At 39.6% G+C, this 27,797-nt stretch overlaps 1 protein-coding gene across 4 annotated transcripts; it reads right to left on the bottom strand.

Annotated features, from left to right (window-relative positions):
- syt2b (synaptotagmin IIb) lies at positions 1-27,797 on the bottom strand. 4 transcript variants are annotated; one of them, XM_027279102.1, is made up of 10 exons: positions 27,617-27,797; positions 27,450-27,472; positions 8,584-8,815; positions 8,310-8,470; positions 6,202-6,333; positions 4,887-5,054; positions 3,996-4,163; positions 3,567-3,684; positions 3,224-3,357; positions 1-3,047 (listed from the first exon to the last, which is right to left on the bottom strand). In XM_027279102.1, exons 3-10 carry the CDS (start codon positions 8,789-8,791, stop codon positions 2,832-2,834), a joined length of 1,305 nt encoding a protein of 434 aa, XP_027134903.1. In that variant the 5' UTR covers positions 8,792-8,815; positions 27,450-27,472; positions 27,617-27,797; the 3' UTR covers positions 1-2,831. The 4 variants fall into 4 exon arrangements, with proteins under 4 accessions (XP_027134903.1, XP_027134906.1, XP_027134905.1 ...); XM_027279105.1 differs by having other exon boundaries at positions 6,202-6,324; XM_027279104.1 differs by lacking the exons at positions 27,450-27,472; positions 27,617-27,797 and adding an exon at positions 27,190-27,344.

Genomic DNA, 27,797 nt, shown 5'->3' with positions numbered 1-27,797 from the left:
TTTTTTTTTCTTTCTTTTTTAAATATATACAGTTTACTGGTAAGAGACACACTGTATAACAAGTGCAAGCAGGAATGAACAATAATTGACAGAACATGACTTGTAGCACACGCTACTGTAACACTGAGTTCAGCACAGAGGACACATACAAACGATGACAGAAAACCAGACGGTCATGCAGCATTATGGCAAACTAAGTGGGATTTTTACATATGATACATAAAGCAACCCTGCTTTAATTCAAGGCGTTAAAGGAGCCTGTGAACCTTTAACATAGATTATTCAGACATACATTCAGTCCCATTCAGCAAAAATACATACACTTTGCAGTCAGTGCATACTCTTTTTTACTCCGTTTTATTATCAAAAATGACACAGAACACAAACACACATACACAATATAATTATGGTTCCTCTTTAAAACATGCTACTATTTACATCATCTTGTAAATACATGCCGTAGCCTGTCAACAAATTTGCGCGATGCATAATGTTAACAATAGGAAGAAGTAGTATTGTGAATGGACCAATCAGTGTGCTGCTGTTCACCCTCCTGCAGAATTATTTTAATTCTGGTGACAATATGGCCTCCTATTGAAGCAAAGAAAGGCTGTAATTCATTTTATACACAACGGAGCGCCTAACTCTGAAAAATTAAATTCAACCGCTACTGAATCTACTTAATGTTGACATTTAAATACCACTGAAAATATTAATTTTATGTTTCATCTGTCTCAATAAGTCTTCAGGGTTAGGTCATTTAAACTGGCTGTTATTTTTATTGTATTAGTTATATTAAAGTATATACTGTTTCAATATATTCTTTTTTTTTCATTAGGTTTGGTTTCATCAGTGTCATTATCACTTGAAGTAATAGAAGCTGCACGTTTCAGTCATTTTCTTATACAAACTACTTGTCTTACTATTCATTATTTTGTTACTGGTGTTTTTTTTTACTCATAGATGCACAGTGTGGGGATTTATTCATTTTTCTTTGTATCAAATCATAGTTTTTCTATCTCTCTTCCTCTCTCTCTCCCTCTTTTTTTATAATAGCTACACTACTCCACAGTCTTTCAACATACCAGTAACCCCAGCGTTACAAACACCTCTGGTTAAAACTCACTGTTATATGACAAAGGTCTGATCATTTGGTTCAGGCTTGATTGATTATTGCTGAATTTTCATATCCACCACATGAATATCAAGATTAAATATTTCTCCATGTATAATTCAGTGGTATTAAAATTTCAGCATTAAGTATTCAGTAGTGATTAAACTTCACAATTAGGTTTCGATTCAAATCCTCATGGCATATTTTTGCCTCCGTACCTGTGCACATCACAGTAAAGCAGGATGTCTGTTATGAAGTTGTAACATCACCATGTTGCAGCACTCCAGGTTTACAAAGCTTGTGTGGCTGATGAGTGGGCGATCCAAACAACATGAAATACTGTGAGGCATGATACATGCTAGATTCTGCAGCTGTGTTCGGTTCAAGCAAATGGTCCCAGATATGTTTATTGTATTATATGTCTCATGAAGCACTGTGGAGATTTACAAACCTGCATTTTGTACTTGAATTCACGTTCTCTTAAAAAGTGCAGCTACATCTCACATTTCAAATCTGATTCTCTATAAAAACATCTCGTCTTTGACAGAAATCCTCATGTTGTTTCACCAGAAGCTAATAAAGGAAGAGGTGCACTAGGTATGTTTGGTTCAACATTTGTCAAAGAAAGACATATAATCTGTTCAATGGATATCAAAAGAAAATGATTTAGATGGCACTGTTGCAGGAAGCAATTTAAAGAAGCATAGTCATAATTGGTTTGAACATCATTGGTAAGCCTTCTGGTATCCTTACTTTGTCCACAGATAAGTAAGATTTTACATCCAAGTGGTCAACACAGCTCAAGACAGATTGCAAATGGCACATTCTCAGTCCCTGATGACTTTTGAATATTCACTCTGTCAAAGTTTTCCTTTGAAATAAAACAATTAACCTTAATGTATTTCTCAAAGTGTCACATCAGGAAAGGCACCCTTATATTCCTGTCCTATATTAGATCTGTCTGTAGATGCAGAAATGTATTTTGAACCTAAATGCATAGATGTGCCTCCATGGCAACACAAAACAAGCAACTTAGATCAGACAACGGTGTCACTGCCATACTGTATAATACTGTACTGTACCTCCTTCTCAAATGTGAGATCATAAAATAAAGGCAATCATTTACGTAGATTTCTCTTGAAAATATATTTGAACATGGATTGCTGCGTTCAGTGACCTTGGCCTCATTCATTCTCAATTAAATCTTTTTGCATTGATGGACTTAAACAGACTCTATGCAGGAAATAACCCAATACTACAGTACTTTCTATTGCAAGTTATAGCACACTTATTAGCAAGATACAATACTGGGCATGGTGTATGCAGAGCAATGGGGAGGTAAGTAAAGCATGCGCTATAAACTAAACTAAAGCTTTATTTCCAGAATTGTCTTCACCAAGACTTTCGTTCAGTGTCAGCACCCTAAGAATCAGTTTCTAAGTTTCTTCAAATGAAAGAAAGACCAAAAGTCGATCTTTCATGAACCAGTCACCCGATAACTCAATGCCACTCTTCTCAGCATACACTAATGTGTGAAATGTGATGCTTAAAAAGAGTTTTTTCGACTTAACCATGAATGAGCGGATATTCTAAGATGTCTCTTTTTTGCTGAGCAGGTTTCATGACAAGTAGTCATGTGTTAAGTCATGGGTTTCATGCAAAGTAGGGATAGGGGTTGGATTTCTGAGTTAGTGCGTTAGCTGGTTGGTGGAGCACGTTACTTCTTTGCAGCCAAGGACGCCAGCTGACCATCGATATCCTCCTCTGGCTGCAATGGATGCCACTGGGCAATGGGACGGCGAGGATTAGCCAGCATGTCAGACCAGTGCTTCAGACCTAGGCCAGTCGCCTTACTGCCCACGAAGATCTTTCCAATGGCGTCATTCTTACCAATCTTGTCATAATCAAACACTGTGACCGCTACCAAGATTTTCTAAGAAGGGACCAAAAGAGAAGGAGTGTCATTTCTGTTATTGATCATCAACAAATTGTTGTTATTTGATCAAAATATGAGTATAAATTACTTGCAAAGTGGAGAAACAACACATTGTTTTACTCACAGATATATCATTAACTTACTGGAATAGTTTGGTTTGACGTGTACTTTACCTGCATCTGTTCCAGAGGGATTTCAAAACTGAAGGATTCATTATAGTAAGGGTTCAGGGTATTCTTCTTCACTGTAGTCTTCTTTTTCTTCAGACGCTTACCCCCCTGCAGCAGCTGGATCTTTACATAAGGATCTGAAAAGGGCATTAATATGGGAAGTTTTGTAATGTTGTTCATTTTCCCAATATTTACATCCCTTTTATCAAATACTGATATGTCTGTCCATCATTTCAATTTCCTGATTCTTTTCTATACCGGTTTATCCTCAATTTTTGTGAGGTTATGTTGTACTTGTAATTGTCTACGTATTTGTAACTAAAAACTGGTTTTGGCATTTCTCTACCAGATAATCCACAGGCATCCATCTTCTTCAGGTTCTTTGCCTCCAGAATGCAGACGGTAAGTTTGCCAGCGGTGGGGACATAACGGAGGGAGATGCAGATGTCTCCGAGTTTCTCCGGCTGAGTGGTCAGCACAGAGGGAAGAGACAAAAATGACAAGCACACAAGTTCACTTCATCAGAATTGCTTGTTTGAGGATATGATGATGGGCTGAAGCAAAAAGCTCTTGAGAATAAAGAATGATTTTGAACCTCAAGGCTTTTAGGAGATGACGTGATGATTTCTGTAATATTATGCATTGTTTTCAAAATATTTATATGACTATAAGAAAATTGTGATTTTGATCACTTTAAAAAAATTTTAATGTACACTTTTACAAAAAAATCTCTTTTAACTATATATTCTCGATCAGTTATGTATCTTAACAGCACCTCCTCTTGATCGGCGCTCTCCAGATCCCGCCACTCCTCAATCGGCCGTCCGAGGTCGATGGTGTTCATGGGAATCTTCACCTCACCAATGACGTCATGTTTGGAAAATCGGTCATAATCATAAACCGACATTACCAGAGTCTTTCCACCGAGCTCCTCATAGGGCACCTGATCGACAGACAGGAACAATGCATGGTTGTTTCATACCTCAATACCTCATTCCAATGGTGATATTAAACACTTAAAAGCTGACAAGAAATAGACAAAACAAAGTTGGAAAAAAATACAAATTCTCTTCTCAGATAATCTCTGATTTGAATATCTAAGAAAGATATTAACAGGATCCAGCTGACTGACATGTTTTGAAATGATGGTAAGGACAATTAATCTTTTGTAGACATTCCATCAAGATATGTGAAATCAATAGAAAAAATAAACAAATAAAGAAAAGTAATGCAATGAAGTGGGAGAAAACACTTCTGTTAAATTAGATTTGTTTTTCTGCTGCTGCAAATTTGCAGACAGGCAAAGCTTCCAGCGTGACCCTAAGCCGCTTGTACAGTCTCTGTGGGCTTTATTAGCCAGGAAAGGAAAGAGCAGCATGTACTGCAGACTGCACAACCCAGTGAACACACACATCCTGAGAAACCTGACAAGACACAGTCCTATTACATTCACACATTATACGAGACAAGTCAGCAGCAGATTATTTGTGCAGCTCATTTTATATAAAAATGCAGACTTGCTCACTATCATTCATAAATGTTTGAATTCTGCCTCTTTGTGTTTAAAGCTGCATTAATTCATATTAAGGCAGGATGCACACCTCTGCTGCACTAAACTCTCCGACAGTCGACACATTTTACCAACACACCTACTGACAAGACATACCTTGAATACGAATGTCTCATTGAAGACAGGGTTCAGTGTTTTCTTATGGACTTTGGTGTCATACTTCTTCTTCTTCTCAGGTAGGAGCAGGACTTTAACGTATGGATCGGAGGTACCACCTGAATCCATGCTCATGAGGTCAGCAGCTTGAAGGATACCCACGGTGAGCTGTGTGCAGATGTGAGCATGATATAAGGGATAGGAGAAGTAAAGACACAATTTTGTCAAGCCAAAAAATCCAACATTTATAAGATTGTTTATTTGTGTCAGGGTCACTGCTGCAGAGACTGGTTATGTAACATCATCTGACAACTTAAGCCAGGCAATCAATCACCACAGACTTCTCGCCCAACGGAAGACAAATTGAATATCAGAGGGTTTTCTTCAATGTCACACATTCGGCAGAGGGTGATAACTTCTGAAAACTGTTTTTTTTCTGTCCCTTTAATATTTTTTTTTGTACAGTATATATATATGTGTGTATATGTTTCAGTGTAAGTATATTAGGGACATAGAGAATAGAAACAAGTATTTGCACCTTTATTCTAATCTCTGGTCTGTTTTATGTTGACTTACTTAGTAGTTTTCCTGTCATTTAAACAAGAATTTAATTATGCGACTGTGCCCATGTGCTGCTGAGAGCATGGTAGTTATAACAAAAAATTAAGTAAAAGTCTTTCCTTTTAAATTTCCTGTCTTTTTCAGCCTTTCTGCAAAAAAATAAATAAATAAATAAATAAAGAAGCTCACTATAAATCTGCAAGGATCAGGCCATTAGGGAGTAGTTGAACATTTGGGGAAATAGGCTTTTTTTGCTTTCTTTCCAAAAGTTAGATGACAAAGTCAATACTACTCAATAGCAAAATGGAACTACAGCCAGGTAGCTTAGCTTAACATAAAGGCAAAGAGGGAAATAATTACTCTGACTCTATCCAAAGGTAAACAAATCTGACTACCAACTCTTCTAAAGCTCACACATTATCTCAAGCTTTAAGCTTTAGAGGTGCAGGTAGGTGGATTTTTGCTAGCCTTGGACAGAGCCAGGCCAAATGTTTCGTTATGCTGAGATAAGATACCTGGCTGTTGGCCATACCTTCATTTTCAGCCTATAAACACGATAGTGGTATCAATCTTTTTCTCCAAATATTGGAAAATGTATTGTAGAAGAGATATAATATATCAGAATAGTGGAAAATGTGCAACATTCTCTAAGAAATATATTTTTTACATGTATGAAATTGTTCATTATGCTTCAAAAATACGAATACTTCTTTTAAAGCATGAAAACATGTATTTATAAGAAGCGAGCACAGACCTTTGTATTCTCAAAGTCATAATCTATAGAATATTGCAGCTTCCCCAGTTTCTCTTGTTCTTTCTCCTCTTCCTCTTTCTCTTCCTCCGTCAGTCCAGTCTCTCCCTCGTCATCGTCATCGTCCTGGTGTTTCTGTGGTGTGAACGTAACAAGACAAGACATGGTGTTAAAGGTCAGGGCATTAGGGATCAGAATACAGGGCTCCCCACAACAGCCAGCATGCCACAGACACTGGAGCTCCAGGAGTTTTTTTTTTTTTTTTTTTACGTGGGAGATACATGTTTTGGTTACTGCTTACCTGTACAGCACCTGATGATAATAACCTTAGATTTATCATTTACAAAGTGAGAAATCTTGATTGGTAACACATAAATACATGTTTATTCTTTCTGCACATCTTGTCCTCTGAGTTTTTGGATCTTTGGGCAATTCCTTCGACATGCTTGTGCAGTACAGTGACAGCCAGAGTCAGTGGAGGCTTTGCATGCTTAGTTCCACTAAGAGGGGTAACAAATGCAACAGTTTCCGAATGAAATCAGATATTAGCAACTACCGGTACTCTAGTTTGTCAAATGGCTTCGGAAAAAGGTGTTAAAAACCCCTAAGGAATTAGCCCACAACAGCAAATGCCAAATGATAACAGGCAAATAAGACATAATATTCAGTTCAAGGAAATGGCTTTCAAGTAACCTACTCAAGATAATATATCCCAAACTTTTGTAACCTGCATGTCTCGTCTCATTTCTAAATTTATGTGGCACCAGAAAAAAAAAAAAGCTCACCATTATTACAATAAATGGTTCAGGATTAAAGGGCACAGCCAGCTATTTGAATAATGTAGTCTTATTGCTGCAGTGTTATTATTGTAGTTAAATTAAAGCCAAGGTGACCTTGACTTTGACATGTTTTTTCAGGCCATCCAGTGTCTCCACATCCTACCTCCTCCTCGAGTGTCACAATCAAAAAGGAAAGATTTGCGAGTGTTTGGCTCTTCATGCAGTTTTATCATCACCGTCTCCATGTCTCCCAAACAACCAACCATGCCCTTTACCACATGCATAGATTAATAGTGTTAAAAAAGTGTCTTGCATAACATCTCTTAGTCCAATACTTTCCATATTGGTGTGAGTTATTGTTACATTGTCCCATGAACAATGCGTTAGATGGTTAGACTCTCCTCTCTGGGGGTTTATGGAGAACATCATAGCTTTCCATTGTTACATTCTCAAGCTGTCATAACAAAAATAAAAAAGGTGGTGGGGGGGGGGGGGGGGCCTAAAGAAAATTTAAAAAATAATAAAAATAAGCAAAGGAAGCTACGACTCTCATTCCATGAAACCCCCCTCCGCCAGAGGCATCAACGTGAGCTATCCACCTACCGTAGAGCAGGAGTCCACCACAGTCAAGAAACACGAGGCACACACAAGACAGACACAAAGCGTGAAAAAAAAAGGAGGAGAGCAGAGAGAGGAAGAGATTCAACTCACAAGACACCAAACACACTACAAAAAGAGAGGCAGTCAACGCCACCACCACCACAGTTATGATGAGAAATGACGCGCTTGTGTTCGGCTGGTGTGGACACAAGTAATTGATTGCTTTAATTAACTGGCGCTCAGGGGAATCTATGGTGATGTTAGCTGATTGGTACCAACAGTCTTCCTCTGATTTACTGTGCTTTGCTTCCAAAATCTCCCAATATCTCTGCAGGTCTCAGGAGTTCATTTGTTATCTTCAGTTATAAAGAACAGCTTTTTGTTCTTTTCACTTCATAGTGCTCATTATTCTTCTCTACCATGTAGCAAAGTGTGTCATTTTTCACCATGGGCCACAATGGAATACGTCACACATTTAAACAATCACCACAACAACATCAAATAAATGGAGGGGAAGAGAGCTCTCCTTGTGTCCTCTACAGCCTGGGCTATAAAAGCTGCTGGTAAAAGATCAAATTTGGTTAGCTAGAGACATCTTTAAATGAATAAAAACTCTGCAATAAATAGCATAAAGGACAATAACATTTGAATAATCAATTATTATTGAAAGGAAGAGGCAAAATATCACCCATAACATCCTGTTACGCATGTAAGTAGCACAAAACATCGTACCTCTCCACCCTGCATGTTCTTCATGTTGAAGCCATCCTTTCCCTTCTTTCCTTTCTTGTTCTTCTTCTTCTTGCAGCAGCATTTTTTGATTATGCAGAAGCAGCATGTAAGCATGAGCAAGGCGGCCACCACAGCGATGGCAATCAGAGCCCACGGAGGCACTGCCAGTTTCAAAAAACAGACACAAAATTGAGATTTACATTGGTGTTTCCCACAAAAAAAAGGTAATTTTTGTCTCAGCAGAATGTGGGGGTTGTAATGTGACATTACTCACATGGGATTTTATCAATTTCATTCAAGAATTTGCTCTTGATCTCCTCAAACATGTCATTCTTGCTGATCTCTGTGTTATTGCCAGAGCCAGAGATCTCCGGCGCGGAGGTGGAGATGGCACCCTGGGTGGGAGCCATGGTCATTGTGGTGGCACCGGTGGGCTCGGCGGCTGCCACGGCCTGTGGCCTTCTGAACAGGTTGAACTTCATTCTTAAAGACTAGATGCAGCGTCCCTGAGGAACACACAGAAAGGGGTGGATTAGACGCTGTGTGGATTATTTTACTTTCAGTTCTTGGACATACTTTCTCCTTATTTTACTGAACTTCAAACACACCCACACACACACACACAACATATTGTCATTATTTAAACTTAAACATAGTGTTACATACTAGAAGAAAAAAGACGGGGAAACAGCTAGCTGTTTTTTTCCTGAGAGAAAGAATATGTCTACCAGCTTTTTAAAGCTCACAAATAAATTTGTTTCGTCATCAAACAACCTAAAATGTGAAAGAGATAAGTTACGTGCAGTTTATCCATCTGTGTATCATCTACAGGCTATAGCACTGGTTACCTGGCAACCTCACAAAGACAGAAAGACTCCATGAAGATGGTACACGGTAAACGAACTGTACTTAGATAGCACCTTTCTAGTCTTCCAACCACTCAAAGCGTTTGACAGTACGTATCTCATTCACCCCTTCGCACACATTCACACCGATGGCACAGCCTTCGGGAGCAATTTGGGGTTCAGTATCTTGCCCAAGGACACTTCCGCCGATCTTCTGATTAGTGGACGACCCACTCTACCTCCGAACCACACCCGAAGACACAGCATTAAGTTGTTAGTGAGCCTTCAGGTGTGTTCAGTCAGCAAACTGGGGTGGATATATGTCTGCATGAGTTAAAAATGTTTTAACTTGAGCACAAGAAACGTTTTGTGTTACCTAATGTCTGGACAGGTGGCACACTGACTGCACAAACAGTCCAGGGGTCAAACTGGAACAGTGTAAAGAGAAAATGAACTTCACTCACTGTGTGAACACATCTTTAAAGTGAGGTTAGCTGTTTCTGTTTATAATCTTCATGCTAAATTAATCATCTCCCGAATTCATTTCCATAATTAAAAAGAGGTGAGAGTGATCTTCTCCAACTCTTGGAAATTAAGCAAATAAACATATTTCACAAATACCACTAAACTATTCCTTCAAGCAAAAATGCAAAAAAATTGACCAAAAAAGATGAGCCAATGATGAAAAAAGAAAATGAGTCCTACTTAAAAGCGTACGCTCATTCCTGATGTATTGCTGCTCCTTAAGTAAGTGGCTAATTGATAAATATGCTCCCATTTGTTTGAGAGATGATGAGATCAAGAGCCGCAATGAAGCTCCTCAACTGTGTGAAAGATGGAGGGGCGTATAAACATACAGCCTGGGAGTCATCACAATCAACGATGTTCATCGTTAGTGAAGGTTTAAACAGAAATCGTCCCCATGAATGATCGCAAATTCTCCACTGAGAAAATCTCATAGGATATAAAAGCCGTGAAAGTTGGGACTAAACACATCCATTATGCTGATGATGTGAGAATTTACTGTCTGTGTGAAGGATGGGCAGAAAGTAAAGTGTGTCCCCACACCCCCACCACCACCTCCCTCCATCTGAACACAGTGATCTGCCAGAACTGAAGGAGACCCAAAGAGAGCAGCAGTTTTCTTCACAAACTCTGTAAATCACTGAGTGTTGAGTATCAGAGTGAAAGCAGAAAAAAAACATTTGTCCTCCATTACATATGATCCAGTTTCACCAAAATGAAGTGAAACAGCTGGTGGTGTGTGACTTAGCGCCATGAAGTGTTACGTACTTCTTGCAGATGATCGTAACCGAAGCGAGTTACATGGTGTGAGACAACATTCACCTGATTACAATTCAGCGTGATTCTATTTCTGTTATTTTATGGTAGAGAAGTGACACAGTGTTACTTTAAAGGAGTTCTCCCTTAAACGGGTACAACAAGGTAGATGGTGGCTCAGTTGTTAGGGGAATAGTAGATATGGTCGATACCTTTACGGCATCATTTCTGTCTGTTAAATATGAAACTAAAGTCAGAAGACAGCCAGCTGAGCTAAGTCTGACAACTGGAAACAGGGGGAAAGACTCTAGGATAGCTCTGTCCAAAGCAAACTACATTTAACAGCCTGTTTGTTGTCGTTGTTTTTTATATAAATGACACTAATGAGATGTATGTATCGATGTATCAACTAGTGAGCTGTAGAGGTGCTGGTAGGCAGATATTGTTACTTCTGGACAGAGCCTGGCTCATATTTCAAACACCTTTACAGTCTTTATGTTAAGCCAAGCTAACTGACTCCTGCAGACACGAGACTGGTATCCATCTTCTGATTTAACTTTTGTCATGAAGCGAATTTATATTTCCCACCTTATTCTCATTTTATTCTCATATTCTCATTCAGATTCAAAATGTCAAACTACCCCTTTAACTGTCTCACCTCACAACATGAGTGTCCTTGGTCGTCTCCTGTCCCTTCTCCCTACAGACATGAGACTGTTATCCATCTTATCAAACTTTAGGCAAGAAAAATGATTTATTTTTTTTATTTTTTTGGGCTGTTTGATGTTTGATGTGTTTGAGTTTCAATCCTGCTTGCTGCCGTCTACAATGTGCATGCTCTGGGATAGACAGTTGTTACTTATTCATGACTGTAAATAGGAATAAGCTGGTATGGAGTGTGTGAATGAAATGTTGAAGAAGCAGTTGAAGCGTGCAAAAAATGAAAAAAAGAATATGCTTCAATTTGATTTAATAGCTGACAGGTAAATGTATTTTATCAGGGGTTGATTTATCTTTTAAGTCATTTTACAAACACAAATTTTAAACATTTTCTGGTTCCAGCTTCACATTTATAAGGATTTTCAGCTTTTCTTTGCCTATTTTGACTGTAAATTAAATATTTTAAGGGTTTGGAATTAATTTGTAGATTAATCATTAGCCCTAAGAGGAATAAACTAAACTGTAATGCTGACAAACAAATAATGAAGCTGCAGCTGATCTCGGTGTCACCACCATCAGAGAATAATAAAATGAATGAAGCGACACCTTCACAATGGTTCACCTTTTTTATCCTTTGGAAATTCAATCCACTGCAAACAGCTGAAAAGATCAATTTACTTCCCAGCCTCAAATGAGAATTAGATGATTTATTCACCTTTTTTTTCTCCTGGCTTAACTATGAGTGGCACCGGGATACTATTAGCATTTACTGCACAAACATGTTGATGTTCTGGTCTAAATGAGGCATGCTGTGTTTTATTTTTCACCAAACAGGAAAAAAAACATATGTTGCAGATAACTGGACACATTTGACAAGTGTGGCATCAATTCGCTTTGGATTTCATTAGAATCAGTGTGTTTTAATTTGGTGTAGAGGGAATGAAATCCTTCATTTTGCGGTCACTTATCAGATTACTTAAAACAGGCAGTAATAAGAGCAAAAATAGTTTAATGGTTTCGATTCTACCAGCAAGAATATTTTTTACTGCAGTATGATAATTTTTTGGGAGTCACTAGCCTGATAAGCTGGTATTATTTTCAGATCTACTGTGATTTGGATGCTGCTTTCATGCTTTTCTGCCTACTGCCAGCTCAAACATTATGTTAAAGAATAATTGGCAACTTAGCAACCATTTACTTGTTCTGCAGCTATAGCATCTCCATGTTTGTTTGTTTTTTGCTTCAGGGGCAAGAGTGAAGAGAGAAAAGTGTTTTGCAGGAAAGGTCGTGAATCGAAAAAATATCGCAGCTGCAACTGTTTAAGCAAGCGCCATGTGGAGGTAGCATAGGCATACAGCATGAAAAGAGAAAAGGGAACTATAAAATAAAAAAAGGACAAAACACTGTGCCTGAGTGTGTGACTGTGGCACTGTGTGTGTGTGTGTGTGTATCATTACAGCTCTCAAATGTTCAGAGCTACCCAGAGGATCTTTGTTTTTATCTTCCTCTGAAAGCACTAAAAGAAAATGATCTGTCTCAGTTTAAAAGACAGACAATTCCTACCCACTGTTTAAATGAGCAAGGACAACAACTGAGTATAGGGTTTCACAGATGCAAACACAAACACACTCACACAAACACAAACATCTTTATGTGTCAAGTAAGAATAATACAGTGAGTTTTTTAAATTTATTTCTTTTAACTGTAGAGACATTTTTGTCAAAAAATCTCACCGTGCATGTGAGTATCATAACATTAAAGGGAAAGATCAGACCTCTCTGTCAACGTCTGACAAACACAATCATGATGTAACCTCATCTTCATTGACTCACAGGCCACAGATCAATAAGTATTGCAGCCCAACATGTGTATTTTATCACGGACTCACACCCTTTGTCTCGTTGTAACGTAGGATCTGTGGTCAAATGTGTGCACATACAGTACGGTGTAAAGGCCCGTGTGCTGTGGGCCAGCAGAATATTGTTGCTAAGCAATCCTGATAGTGTCTATCAGCTATCCAGAATTGCCCACAACCTGCCTATAGTCGAGGTGACCAGCCAATCAAATAACCAATTGGCTCAAGGCCAGTGTCAAGTCATTGTCTGAGCGGTGGGAATGGACATGCTTATGAATGTCGACTGCTCTACTCTGCTATGATGTATGACGATTATAATTAAAGTTTTAGCCGCAGCAGGGGTCCCTCCCAAAAATATAACAGTCACTTATGTTTCATCACTCAGGAAATCATCACCTCTAATAAAACATGTCAGCAGCTGCGATAAACACAAAATTCTGGATAATTTGAGCATTTTTGACCCAACTCGGGAACTACCAACTTTCATAACTTAACATATGTCTTCAGTTGGCATTCATATGAGCAAAGATTGTGGCTGAATGCAAAATACACCAACACACATCCATAGCTGGCCCCTGTTCGGCTTGTTTTAGCTTAGTGTTTACCTCTGTGCCATTAGCACTCAGTCCTTATCTGCCTCTGATTTCTGCACCTCATCACTGGCCAACATCACTCAGCCTCAAAAGAAAAAAAAAAAAAAAAAAAAAAAAAGGCTCGGACACATCCTGATTCACGGCGATATACAGGTACAGATAAAACACTCCTCCAGTGTAATAGTTTCATGACTCACTTAGTTTGAAAAATGCAGAGAAGATCCTAAATAGCTAGTGGTACATTTTGATTTTATTCATGTCACATCATAACTGCAGCTTCATTAAAGGAAAAAATAATAATTAAAAAAAATAAAGATCTACGAAACAAAACTCACCAGTCAGATGTAGTGTTCCCCTTTGTGAGGTGGCCCATCCAATATCAATAACTGTATGGGCTTCGGTGCCTCAGAGCTGTGGTAACATAGTCCGATCTCTCCCATAAGCAGAGACTGCAGTCTCCTCTCACTTCTCTCCACTGCAGCACTACAACCCTCCTCCTCCTCCTCCTCCTCCTCCTCCTCCTCCACCTCCTCCTCCGCTTCCAATGCACACCATCTCCCCCATTTTCCACCCTCCCATCACACACCTCCCTACTCCATCTCTGTCTCTCCCTCAGTGTACTCATGCACACAGCCTCTTTACCTCTTTCCATGCATGTGTGTGTGTCTCTCTCTCTCCCTGTCTCTCTCTCTCTCTCTCTCTTTCCCCAGCCTCATTTGTGATGCTGCTCACACAGATGATTGCAGCATGCCACTCTTTGGTCTAGCATAGGAGGGCAGTTGTAAAAGATCAATATTCACAAGCTTTGGGGTGAGGGAGAGGGTGGGGGAGTGTTTGCATAAAGCCACAGTTTGCACAGACGAGAGATGGAGAACAAGCAAGGTGGGTAGTAGGATGGCTGACTGAACTCTTAAAGGTGCGCTGACTTCATCACATCAGCTCCAATTGGTATCTCACTGAGCTCATGCAATTAAACGGATCCCAACAACTGATCTCAGAAGTGTGACATACACCTCCGAGGAGACCCTTCCTTGTTAAAGCCATTCAGAAACTGACACCAAGAATGATTAGGTCAACTTGTCTGCTTTTCACTGATCCCTCAGGAGACTTGTCAATGATAATTAGAAGCGAGCAGATTGCAAAGCATCTTCTCCAATTACAGCACAAACAAAAAATGCAGCCCACGGTGTTGAACTCAAACCGTTCCATCACATAACGTCTGCCGTGTCAACGAAAAACGTTTGCACGCATAGAAACAAAAGCATTAGGGTTTGCATGTGACAATGCCCTCGTAGTCTGTGGTTATGATCATTCTAAAAGATAAACTGGTTTCAAATCAGCAAACGCATGAAAGTGTTACTTCTGCACATATTTGAGCCCCTTTCAGTTCCAGCATTCACTGCTTGCTGATCAAACCCTCTTCCCTTCCTCACTCTCCTTGGGGAAATACCTTTCTGTGTGCTCATGTTCAGCTAGCAGCTGTCAGGAGCCGCTGTGAGGTGGCTCCTCTCACTTCACTCACAGTGCAATGGGCTTCTTCTGCCAGTGGGGGGCAGGGATCTCACACAAAACTGCTGCATCACAGAGTCCCTTTTTCTCTTTTTTTCTTTTTTAACAATATACTGCAAAGTTATGAACACATGATGCTTCCAATTTTTTTTCCCCAAACATAAAAGTGACAAAGACTTCTCCTCACAAATATAACTTATAGCTGCAACTCTGAACAAAATCTGTTCAAGATCACCAAGGACTTTTGCTTCATTAAGACTGGATATCTCACTCGCTTCTTAATTATACATTTTTGGCTGTGTTTAATGGTTTTCTCTTTTATCAGAGTCTCCAAGCATTTTCATGAGCGTTGAGTGACCTTGCTATCGACTTGCGAGCTACACAACTCAAATTAGAAATGAGTGAATTCTGACAGACTGAGGTGAGTAAGGTGAAGACACCATGGGAGTGAAAGGGATGACAGGCAGACAGAGGGAGAACTAAAGCAGCACGGTGAAGATAGGAGGGTAATGTTGCTGGCTTTCAGTTGAAGGAGCTTTCTGTCACAGTAAAAAAACAAAAAAAACATAAACCACATCTGAAACTTTGATGTGCTTTGAAGAAATGCATTTACATTTTGGAAAATAATTGTCTTTCTTGCTGAGAGTTTCACCTGATGCAATAAAAAAAGCATAAAGTATATATAATAACGTGGAGGTGGTCGTAAACATAAATTGTGGCGCTAGCTAACAGCCCACATGAGGTAGTCCGTTTTTATAGTTTCTTATCGACTTTAAGTATCAGCTGTCACTGCATCGTCCCTCCTTCTCTGCTGCTTTTTAATATTTTGCCCTGCAGTTTTATTAACAAGAATATAAACTGACAATAAGTCTCTTCCACCCAGAGCCTGGAGGCATTTACTGTAGCTTAGCTTAGCATGAAGTAGAGTTGTCACGATACCAAAATGATTAACCACAATACTATACCAGACAAAGTATCACGGTTCTGGGTATTATCGCGATACTGCAGCTTTTTTATTATTATCGTTATTATTATTATTATTATTATTTTTATGAACTGCAATGAATTTGTACAAGTTATAAATACTTACTTATACTTATACTTATACTTATTACTTGTTACTTATAATGTTGTTTGGTGCATGATAAACATAATACTGGTGAAGTAAGAATTAGACTGAAACAAGTTTGAAACAACGAGTTAAAATTAGTGGTGCCACTGACGCCGACGCCGCGGTGCTTCTGCCATGATGAGTGTGTTGTCTCGTATTTGTGACTGTAAGCCGTGCGCGAGACAGAACTTTAGCTTGTTGTTTGTAGCAGCTGTGTAGTTCGGTTGCGGTAGTTGCCATGTGTGTTTGTTTACAAGGGAGTAGCATGTAGTGAGAAGCCGAGATTAAAGTAGAGGTGGCCACTATGTAGCGGAAACTGGCACCAGTAGTATCGTAATCCATGGTAGTACCACCATGTAGAATTTATAGTATAGTACGAACCGCGGAGTACCGTGTATACCGTGGGTATCGTGCAACTCTAGCATGAAAACTGCATACAGGTGGAAACTGAAGGTAAGAAACTACAAGCAAGTCTAACACTAATTAAGGCCCACACCAATTGTATGTTATCTTGTAGCTGCAGTGTCACATTCTCAGTGATTTACTCAAGTTAATTGTGTTAATAAGTGAAATTATGGAGTGCTGGAAGGGAGATTTTATTACCTTTAGACATAGCTAGACATTTTACCTTTCTTGATGTCTAGATGTTTTTATTTTGTTAGCCAGGAATGACACGCAGAGCGGGAAGCCGTAAAAGTGGAATGACTACTTAGGCCATCAACCGCATCTTTAGAGACCACCTTTAGAGGCTATGGTCAGCTGTAGTACAGCAGAGTAGCTCAGGAGGTAAAGGACACGATCCCTGCTCACTGATCTATTGTGCTGTCTCAATGGAAAGTTTCAGTCAGTAATTATAGAATGGCATTTAATGCTCAGTGTGGCAGCACTCACTGTAAATCTGCATTGTCAGAGGAGCAGATTTGGCAACAACAATGACTTAATTCACTCAAAAGCTGATTTAGGACACGACAAACCCAGACTGCATTGTGAAATAAATTGCAAACGGGAAAAGTAAGAATGGTGAAAATGTTAATGGAAGAGAGCCAAACCGGATAGCAGTATTCTAGAGAGAGAGAGAAAGTCAAGAGATGTCTGATGTATTTAATAGCAAATATTCTGAATGACATTTTTTTGGCAAAATAGATTTCAGTCCATTTCTGTTAATGCACATAGAGCGATGTAAAGCAGAAAACCTCTTGTAAGTTTCAGCACTGGGTGTACAGGAGGCTTTGTGTCACTTCAACAAGCGCCAACCTCTGTGGCTGTGAAATTAAGCAGTTCCTTGAACAGCCACTTGAGCCTGACTACAAAACAAGTCAATCTCCATAAGCCCCCATGTGAAATTGCCCAACCTAACAGCTGAAATAAACATATTTACAGCCTGGTACAAAAAACAGTTTTGATCTCTTTAGATAATTTCCCCGTTCATGACAACTGTACTGAAGGTGAATTTTTATATAACTCACCATTCAGATTACATAAAGGCTTAAAGTTATGCATAATTAACAGCGTGGCTGCTTTGACTGACAGTTGGATGCCATTGCAGGTGGCTTGCTTGAGCACCCAGGCTTCATTCAGCCTTCCTCAGCACAAACCACGCTCTACATCTCTGCCCATTTTTGGATTAGTGGGGAGCCAGAAGAGGACGGACTGCCAAGATGGTGGCGGCCAGAGCCACCACATTCTGGGCTTCACAAAAGCTCTTCAGAAAAATGTGGGTGGCATTTAGGTTTTGTACCATGTTTTTAACATAAAACAATTAAAAAAACAACATAAAATATATATATTACAAAATAGAAAGCATCAATATTTAATCAGGAAATGAATTTTGTCCTTCAAAATGTAAAACTTATTTAAAATCTTGCAATGCTGATGTGTTTAATGGATTTAAAATGTTTTAATACGTTTTTGTTCATATAGCTCATGAATGTATAGGTTATATAACCTTATTTTAATAGCCGCCTTGAAGTTTAACAAGAAATGCAGCATAAACAATAAGTTTAAATTCTTCAAATCCTTTAAAAAAAAAAAAAGTAATCTTACAAATTAATGAAAAAATAATATTTCATTATTCTGGATGTGGCCATTAGATGTAATCAGCTAATGTTCTTGAGCTGATTTGATAATTCACGACTGACTCAGCAGCTTAGTTGCCTGGCAGAGTTTAGTGCAAGGTCACAATGCAGCTGCATTATAAACCGAAGCAGTGGTAGTACAGTAGGATTGGTTCACTTGGACTCCCAGTGCATTGTGGGATACTCCAGTCCTTCCCTGGCCCTCTCATTTCCTCAGAGCATCTCTGAATGAGTAAAGCTCTCCCTTTCTCTCTCGCTCTGCTAGCTGCCCTGTCTAGAAAGGATGAGTCAGGCCTCAGGACTGTTCTGCGTTGGGATGTCAATAACAGCAACACAACAACCATCAAAGCCCCAGATAACAAACATGTGCAAAAAACAGCTGCTGCTGACGTGTATCCGTGCTGAGCTGTGTTGGGACGTTTTGGGCAAAATGATTTGTCTCCTCTGAGGCAGCAAAGCAGAGAGGATGTGGAAAAGACTGCACCCTCTCAGCTCCTGCAGGGAGTGCTGCAATGCAGGGGTGTAACAGAGAAATACGAAGCTAGGAGGCAGTTAGTCCAACAGTCAGCTGCTCAGTCTCTTCCTCCATTTCCTGCCATGCCTCACTTCTTCCTCTTCTCATTGCTTTTATCTTTTACTCCTGACATTCTTTCCGTCTCCCTACCATCTCTGTCTCTGCATGTCTTACACAGTCACACACGCACACTTAGAGCACTGGTCATACTCTGGCCCATCATTACTGCAGCGTAAACAACAGTAAACAGAAAGCACCATATGGTCAGAGTTGGCTCTGTACATCAGCTGCAGTGTTTGGATGGAAGTAGCAGTTGGTCAACAAGGTGACGGTGTCAGCCCATGTGTGTATGTGTGCCTGTAAACACTGGCTTGGATTGGCCAAGAAGTGTGTTGATGGCTGTCACGGAAGAACTCCTGTGCGTTGACAGCAGCTTTTCACTCTGGGCATGATGGTGTTCTTGATAAGAGCCTTAAACCTCTAAACCACCATTGCACCCCTTAAAGTTGTATATTAAATCAATAATCAATAATTTATCATAATTATATTCCTTTATACATGGCTTCACTGAAACTGGACTAGATGTTTTTATTTTTCTAACAAACATTTCGATTTGTCATAACAGGAAAAGCACAAGTGGAACTAATACGATTGTGGATGGTTCATTTTGAGGTGATGTAACTTATTCTGACTGATCAGACATCTGTTCGGGTTGTAGTTGGGATGTGCTGTGCTGTCAACAAGCTCCGTTTTCTAATAAAAATGATGAAGGTTTCATTTGTCCCACCCTAACAGTCGCAACAAGAGTGACAGTAAGGAGATAGAAACTTAAATCAAGCACTGTCTGTAGACGCAGTCCTGAGAAGGCATCTAATCAGGCAACACAGGTGAAAGCACGTGTATGACTGGGAGCCATCGTGACTGGCTGAATTAAAAAGTATGCAGTCATTATAATGATCATACATTACACATTACACCTGTGCTTTTCCTGCAGTATGTCAGAATATCTCTACTATATGTAAAATATCTATTAAAGCTGATATGTGGAAGATGTGAGAATGTGATGCCCCTCACTGGGAAAATAATAATAATAATAATAACTGTATTATGAAAATAAATAATGATGTGGCAGAAAGAAAAGCACACAGCAAAGTTACTCGTGGACCCAGTTACACTGACAATGAAGTGTGTGTGCCCAAATTTGAACAGGGATACACAGCACACATTTTTACCTGTCATAGTAGAAAAAGCATTGGTGTTATATAACAATGACTTTGTTTGTCCCAGTAAACCATGACAGTGTGACAGTGAGCCACCAGGGCTCTGAAAATTGATGCAGCTAAATTAACCTCAGCCATCATTACTCTCATTATTTACACTTGTGCTTTTCCTGCTGTCACATTTAAATTGTTCTCCTGGCGTGTCATTCAGTGGCTTCTATGATCTGCCAATTAAGCAAAGCATTCTGAAAAGTAACTCGTTTTAACAGTCGAGTTAGATCGATATAAGCAATGTAAACAAATGTATAGATAGATGTGTCTGTTATGAACTGCCAACTTGTCTAGGGTGTACCCCACTTCTTTCCCAGTGCTGGCTGGGATAGGCTCCAGCCGCCTCACAACCCTGATAAAGATAAGCGGTTACAGGAAATCGATGGTATGGATGTGTAAAAATTGCTGCTGAATCATGTTAAACTGAGAAAAGAGCATGCAAAGTGAGCTAAGAGTGACCAGGGGAGATACAACAGCTGACAACCCCCTCTTGGGCAGCTTAATAAGGGTTGTCCACATAGGGGGGAGGTCCCGTTAAAATCTACATTTTAAATTATTTATGAAAATATGAATATGAAATTAATCTTGAAGACACTACTTGGGGAACATACATCTTTCGAACAATTAATCATCAAACCAAACGTCTCCCTGCTTGTCCATTGTGAATTTCTATACTATAGTACTATGTTCTTCCATCATAAAACAAGTGGAAAATTCCAACCACAGGGGTAAAACTAACAAAAGTGATTAACTGCATAACATCTTTTCTACTAAATTTCCCCTGTGTGTTCATTCACAGACATCAGCATAAATGCAACTATAATGCCTTCAGACATTTCTGTGCGCTCATGACAAATGTAACTGAAACAGTCACGTCATCAAAGAAAAAGACAAGGTGTGACGATGTCTTTATGTTCGCCTATGACAAAAATTGGAACATTAATTCACCTAGTAGCTCAACCGTATGAACAACTGTACCGCATTACAGTCATTTGACTGCAAATATTCTGTCATTCACGCCACAAATATGACAAATCTGCCTCTCTGGAGTTGACAGTGTGACGGTGGCTGTCCTTCCAGTTTGTGTTTACTATGAATGGACTGATGACTCGCTCTATTGTGATCAGAGAAAAGCTTTTCCTCTCAAGGTTTCTCAGATTGAACCAATCAAACACTTTTCTATCTAAGATCTTCTGTCTTCTTCCTTCCCTCTGGTCCTTTCTCTGCACCATAAACACAAGTATAGATCAATTGTACACATCATTAGGATTGAAACCAACAAACAAACATACGTATGTACATCTACACACACACTACACACACTCTTCATTCTCTGGGTGCTGAAAATAGCCTGGCCGACTGGTGATACTGGTGCATTCATTGAGCAGAAGGGAGGGAGAGAGAGCGACATTTAGAGACAGAGAGGGAGGGAATACATGTCCCCACCGATGAAGGATGTGTTCCCCAATTGCATAGATCTGGGGCAACATGGCCGAGCAGTTCTGAGTAAAGAGAAGCCAGAAGGGACACGAGTTCAGTAAGTAATTATCTGATCCATCTGCACAGACTTACTACATTTCCCCTTCTTTTCCTCTGGCCTTGAAACCATTCCACATCAGATTTTATTTGAGACGCTCGCTAATTAAACAGTGAGCAGTCATTTTTATGCTACCCTCTGTGCCATATTAAAACGCACATGAAGTGATGTGGATGTATTTGGAAGCAAAAACTTTTAAGGCTGCATTAATAAAGTCTCTAGTCCAAAGGCCATCAATGAGTGCAGAGAACCAGATGTGTCAATCCTGGCATCTTCCATTTTCTGCTCCAGCAAATTTCTAAATCTGTCAGGGGTTTGGTGCTGGAGAGGAGAAGACAAATTGGTATCATTAAGAAAGCCCTTCATCAGCAAATCCTGAAAAATAGGTCTGCACTCTGCATCAAGCCACAAAAAGGCAGAAAAATCCTGTTCTGTTCTGTTACTGTAAGCAATAAATTACTTTCATTTTGCGTGATTCCAAATATCAGTTCAGAAATAGAAACAATATTTCTTTAATGGTGTTGTTATTTTGGTTATTAAACCTCTGCATCAGTCAGCTAAGAGTGCAGGACCCAGAATGACCATGTGAGGGCACTATGAATACACAGGCTACACTAAAATGGCTCTGCATGCTTTAAAAAGACCTCAACATAAAGTCAGCACTACAGTATACTGTATACATTTCTGTCCCAATGGGAGACTTACTGTATCTCTGTTACTAGCATGCTTTTATTGTTTCTCAGGAGGCCTGTTCAGTCCTGACTTCAAAGTGGCAAAGATTAGTCTGATTATCACTCCAAGCTATCCTATCTTATCTTTATGCTATGGGCAGCGTCTTCAATCTCTGTTCTACTGGTACCCTTCTTCTTCTTCTCCCTCATAGAGATGTTAGTCTTCTTAGAGGTTTGAGATTGTCTGATTTTACCCTCACAGTTCACCTGTTTATATACTCTTTTCTACCCCCCTAGCTCATAGCTTATTGTTACCTAACAACAACTCTTTCTCTCTGGGTTAAGGGTTGTGTGACCATGATTTCAACATATCTGGATGACTGTGTGACCATGGCATGATCAACTATTAGCTAGATCAGCACTTTGGGACAAAAACTTAACTTTCGATGCTATTTTAATTCAGGTATTTCCCTTATTCTCCCAGCCATCTGTCTGCTCTGTCTTCCATATGCTTTCACTTCTCTGTTTGACGTGATTAATCATTACATTAATACGTGTTCATCACAATCAGTGGAATTAAAACATTGATCAAAACAGTCATTTTGTAAAAATGTAACTCTCAATCAATCATAATCTAAGTGGTTACATACTGATTCAAACATTCATCATCTCATACTGCTTTCTGTTAGCTCAGTTGATCGTGTTTTCTATTCATTTCTGTGCTGTTTTTCAACATCTAGCATTGAGGATGAAGCCAACTAAATACTGTCACGTCACACTCCCTTTGCAAGCATGTAGGAGAGTCTACATTGGCTGTGAAACTTATATCTATATCTATATCTATATCTATACCTATCCATTTGGCAAGTGTTTGGTTTGTTCATACTGGGCTACGGTAGAAACTTGGAAGAGGACCTGTTCATGTTGTCCATATAAAAGGTTCATTCTAAGGTAACAAACACACATCTATTCTCATTTTTAGGTGATTATACACTGATGAAAACGCAATTATGTATATAATTATGTATTATTATATTCAATTTGCCATATTTTGCCGATAAATCCCCTTAAATTGTACACATTGCACCTTTATAAGTGCAATATTAATTCACAGACACAGCCATCATTTACAGAGCAACGTTAACATTAATTTAGAGTTGTGTTTCTGGCCACCTGATCTAATAGCCAATCTCTTTTAGATATATGTCTGGTCTTTACCACCTCCTGGGAGAAATATCAGACTTTTTAGCTGCTAAATGCACAACTATGTCCAACGGGTAGTTGCTAACTTAACGTGTACAGTGGTTTTTTAGAGCTCTTTCACTGAAAACAGCTGCCTGCTGTGGCCAAAAGCAACACTACAAAAGCAATGAGAGTTAACCAAAGCTGTAAAGTTGTAGGCCGAGCTGAAACTCACTAAAAGGTGTGTAAAGCCCAAAGGAGCTGCATATTCAAGTGGTAATTCTCTGTGGGTTCTTCACTGCAAATGACCCCTTGACCCCGCTGTTTATCTTACATGAAAAGGTGAAAATGTTCCTTTACCTCTTCTGACATCAGCTTTAGCTTTAAGCTTTATAGTAGTGCAACATATAGCCAGCACACAAACAGAGCTACTGACTATTGCTGCTCAATCTGGTACTTAAATATATTAATTCACCCATGAAGCACTCAAAATTGATCTGCTGAAAGGTATTGATCCTGCTCTGCTCAAGACGGCGGAGGTTGGGCTGAAACTGTGGTTGTTATAATCATGGGCTTTGACGTAAATAAAGCAAGCAGCAGACTACGGTAATATCATATAATGTTGTATTTTTTCACCATTGTGGAAATACACTTAAACATTTATCTACTGTGTTTCACCATTGTGGAAATACACTTAAACATTTATCTACTGTGTGATGATGTGATCAAAAGTCACACTGTGCTCACCAGATTAACTTCATGTCTGTCATTTGGTGATGAGCAGGTGGCGTTCAGAGCTCTTTCACTGCCTGGAAACGATGCCGATGGCAGCAGCAGTGAGAGTTAACCAAAACAGTAAAGTTGCAGGCCATAAAACCAACACGTTTAGTGTTTGAGTCAAGAGAGTGATAATCCTCTGTGGGTTTGTCACTACGTGTGACATCTGAGGTGTCACTCGTAGTTATGTGAACCGTGATTAATAGAAGCATTGATTAGAGCAGCTTTAAATCAAATCCAGCTTCTATCTTCATTCTTTCATTCTGGATTCCTCTTCAGAAAACAGATATTGGGCCTTTTTGTTTGCTGATTATTCTCTATAACGTTTAGCTCATTACAGTTTCACATGTGACCTATTGAAATGTCAGTTTATAGTGACATAACACAGGGAAAATGCAACAAACCATCACATTAGAGAAGCTGTGACCAGTTGATGGTTGCAGTTTTAACTTGCTGATTGATTCATTGACTAATTGTTGCAGCTTGAGTTCTCAGTGGAGCTGCAATGATTGTTTCCCTTTCAATCTGTATTGCTTCTTGTGTGTGTGTACGTCCTCCATCTCCCTCTGTTGTTACTCCAGTCTGTATTGCAGATTTGACATGCTGTTTCTTGGCTACCCTTATCTCAGGGCCTACGAAAGTCTAGCCTTGACATCTGTTTCTTTTCGGATATACAAACTGGTCACAAAAGCCTCCTGGGTTGTTGATTGTATTTCTCACAGTCTGAGTGCAGTTAGGGTTAGAAAAGAAAAAGGTCCAGAAGTTCAATACCTGAGCTATATGATGACACACATTTTCTTTTGTATTCAGGGCAAACCTTAAAACAAATCCATCGTAACACATCCTCAGGCAGAGAAGTGTACTGACGGCATTTGACTGACTGCACTGCAGCACCAGCAAAGACATCAGTTCAGCAACTTTCAAAGGGAAGTTCTCAAAGTCTAGAAAACATCTCTCATGACATCACTGTCTGTGCTAGATGTCAAAATGTCCCTCAATACAAAAAATATCATCAAATGCCGTCGTCTTGTGAACTGATATCACTGCGTATACCTACAGTACACAAAGAGGATGGTGTGTGGAGCATAAATGAAAAACAATAACAGTGTGCTTCATGTACATTTATGCACCTGGCAGCCTGTGAAAGAGGATCTCAATTTAGTGAGGACAGGATTATAGGCAGCAGCACAGAATCCCATTTCATGAACCATCAAGCAGCAGAAGTCCTCCGGGCATGATCACCTCTCCTCAGGAGAAGCTGCGATGTAGAAAGTTAGAGGAGCTCAAATGGAGGGCTCCTGATTACTGCAAGAACTAGTCTAAAACCTGAATGAAACATTACTGAGATTCACATTTCCTACACTCATCAATCTGTCCACTGGTTACACTCTTACCAAGCCACTTAAGCCTCACATACAGTATACATGTGGAAGGAGCATGTTAAACCTTCTGGTATCAATCATTAATATCATTGTCCCAGCGTGTGTGAAGATCCTTAGGCCTATCATCCTATCTGTACCTATCTGTACCACGACTGTCTGAGAATCCATCCAATAGATGTTGAGAGTTTGGACCAAAGTGGTAGACCAACCCACAGACGGATATCCCCACAAGAATGGCAAAAAAAGAAGAAGTGTGTTCGCTTGCATGTTAATAATGGAAACTAAGTACTGCAGTTTCATAACGGGACACCTTATAACATCACCTCATCTGAGAAATGTAATGCTGACTTCATCACCACACACCAGGCTCGGCTGCAAAACTGTGCAGTATGATTAATCCTCTCTCAGTGTGCTGCTGAAAGCCAAATCAGCAAGAAAGCAAAACTTTAGATGCAAAATGATATTATCTCTCTAGAATATTTGTCATAGTACAATATCACTTTAAACAGTGAATAAAAGAGGTAATAGAAGGGAAACATATTAACATATAAAGTGTGCATTGATATATATATATATATATGAACACAAGCTTTATATGTGCATGTATGAGCATCTGCTATTAGAAGACGTGTTACTCTGAAACCGTTAAACATTTATTGCAGCACAAAATGCACCAAGGCAAGTCATTGTGGGACAGAAAGGCTACGTATGCCAGTATGAGAGTGTAACCACAGGCATACTGCAGCTACACACCCCTTGATCCACCTCTGCTGATGCCAAAAGGAAGTCCTCATTTGGCACGCACACTTAGGAGTGTCCCAGTCATGTACTCATAACACCCCTGGGGAATAAAGAACCTATTGCATCACCTTATCTGTTCACACTACTGCATCATAATCAGCCCCAAAGAACATAGAGTACCAACAAAGATCATTCGTCCAAATTTATGGCTGAAAATAAAACATTTCTTTACTGATAGGGAAAAAAAACCCTAAAACAGGAATATTCACATGGGAGATGTCTGTGAGGCCTAGTGATGAGAACGTGCAGCCTAAATGACAAGAAAAGGATGCAAATTTCAAGCTACAGTGTAATCAGTGTCCATCAGAGGCTGTAATGCGCAAAATTTTACAGCACATTGGCGAGAGCTATACATTCAACCGCCTTCCAATACAGTCAGCAAAGAGAATATTTTACTAAAATTTCAAGAAATGGACTTGGAATAAATTTGTCGGTTTAACAGCTAATGGGACGACAGATCCCTATAAACACAGTGAGCTCTGCAGAAGGGTCCCTTCACTCTTGCTGGCTCAGCAGATTTGACTTTGCACACACTCCCCCAGAGCTTTTACTGTATAACAGAGAGCTGACTCTCATCATCCACCTAAAGACTTACACGCTGTAAAACAAACAAGGTGTATAGGAAAATGTCTGCTAAAAATCACATATGTCACACTTGGAATCAGTTTCTACACATAGATTACAAGCAGCCAAGTGTTTTTGCAAAGTGAAGAAATTCCCTCACACACACACACACACACACACACGTTTGTTTTTGATATGTAACATTATACTGCAGCACTACATGATGGCTACGCACCAGGCTTGAGGACTTACCGGCATGATGTAAAAGTTCCACTATGGCAGATTTGTGACAGCATTAAAAAGAGACGCTAACACTGTCTGCTCTAATTACCCCTGAGCCATTTAGTCTATCTTTCTCTCTCACTGCAGAGCTTTTTTTTTTTTCCCCTCCACATTCAGACAGGATGTGTGTAATGAGGCTAGGTGCCTCTGTGACAACCTGGCATGCAGCAAAGCCCCAGTAACTGATGATGCTGTCTTAGGCAGGAGGATGAGGAAGAAATGCTGCTTACCTTGAAGAGAGATGTGCTGCCTCCTAAACAAGGAGTGGAAGCAGAGAACAGGGTCAGATATGCTCGTGACAGGAAGAAAAAAGAAAATCTTAACAATCTGCACTTTGGTTCATCCCACTCTCAAAAGACATCTTAAAACCCCCAGTGCTGCTAGGTCCCAGTTTCACCTGAGGGTGTTTCTGTCCAAGAAGCGGACACCCTTCCAACAAGAGTTTCCTCGGCTAAAAGGTGTTGCTGAGGTGTACTCAGATCAGGCAGAGGGGAGAGAAAACACTCACATAGATTAACATTGTCCTAACACACTGAAATCAGCACAAGCATCAGAGCCGGTGCAGTTCCACTGCTGTA

The sequence above is a fragment of the Larimichthys crocea genome, chromosome VI, assembly GCF_000972845.2.
Source record: "Larimichthys crocea isolate SSNF chromosome VI, L_crocea_2.0, whole genome shotgun sequence".
Taxonomy (NCBI): domain Eukaryota; kingdom Metazoa; phylum Chordata; class Actinopteri; family Sciaenidae; genus Larimichthys; species Larimichthys crocea.
Note: the sequence above shows the minus strand (reverse complement) of the source record. Positions and strands in the feature narration are given on the sequence as shown.

What these genes read in the sequence shown, in the direction of transcription:
- syt2b (XM_027279102.1), bottom strand. Translation starts at nt 8,791, where the DNA reads ATGAAGTTCAACCTGTTCAGAAGGCCACAGGCCGTGGCAGCCGCCGAG. An exon ending in GGATGCCTGTGGATTATCTG is followed by an intron (nt 3,358 to 3,566) that starts GTAGAGAAATGC and finishes TGCCCTTTTCAG; the next exon opens with ATCCTTATGTAAAGATCCAG. An exon ending in TCCCTCTGGAACAGATGCAG is followed by an intron (nt 3,048 to 3,223) that starts GTAAAGTACACG and finishes GTCCCTTCTTAG; the next exon opens with AAAATCTTGGTAGCGGTCAC.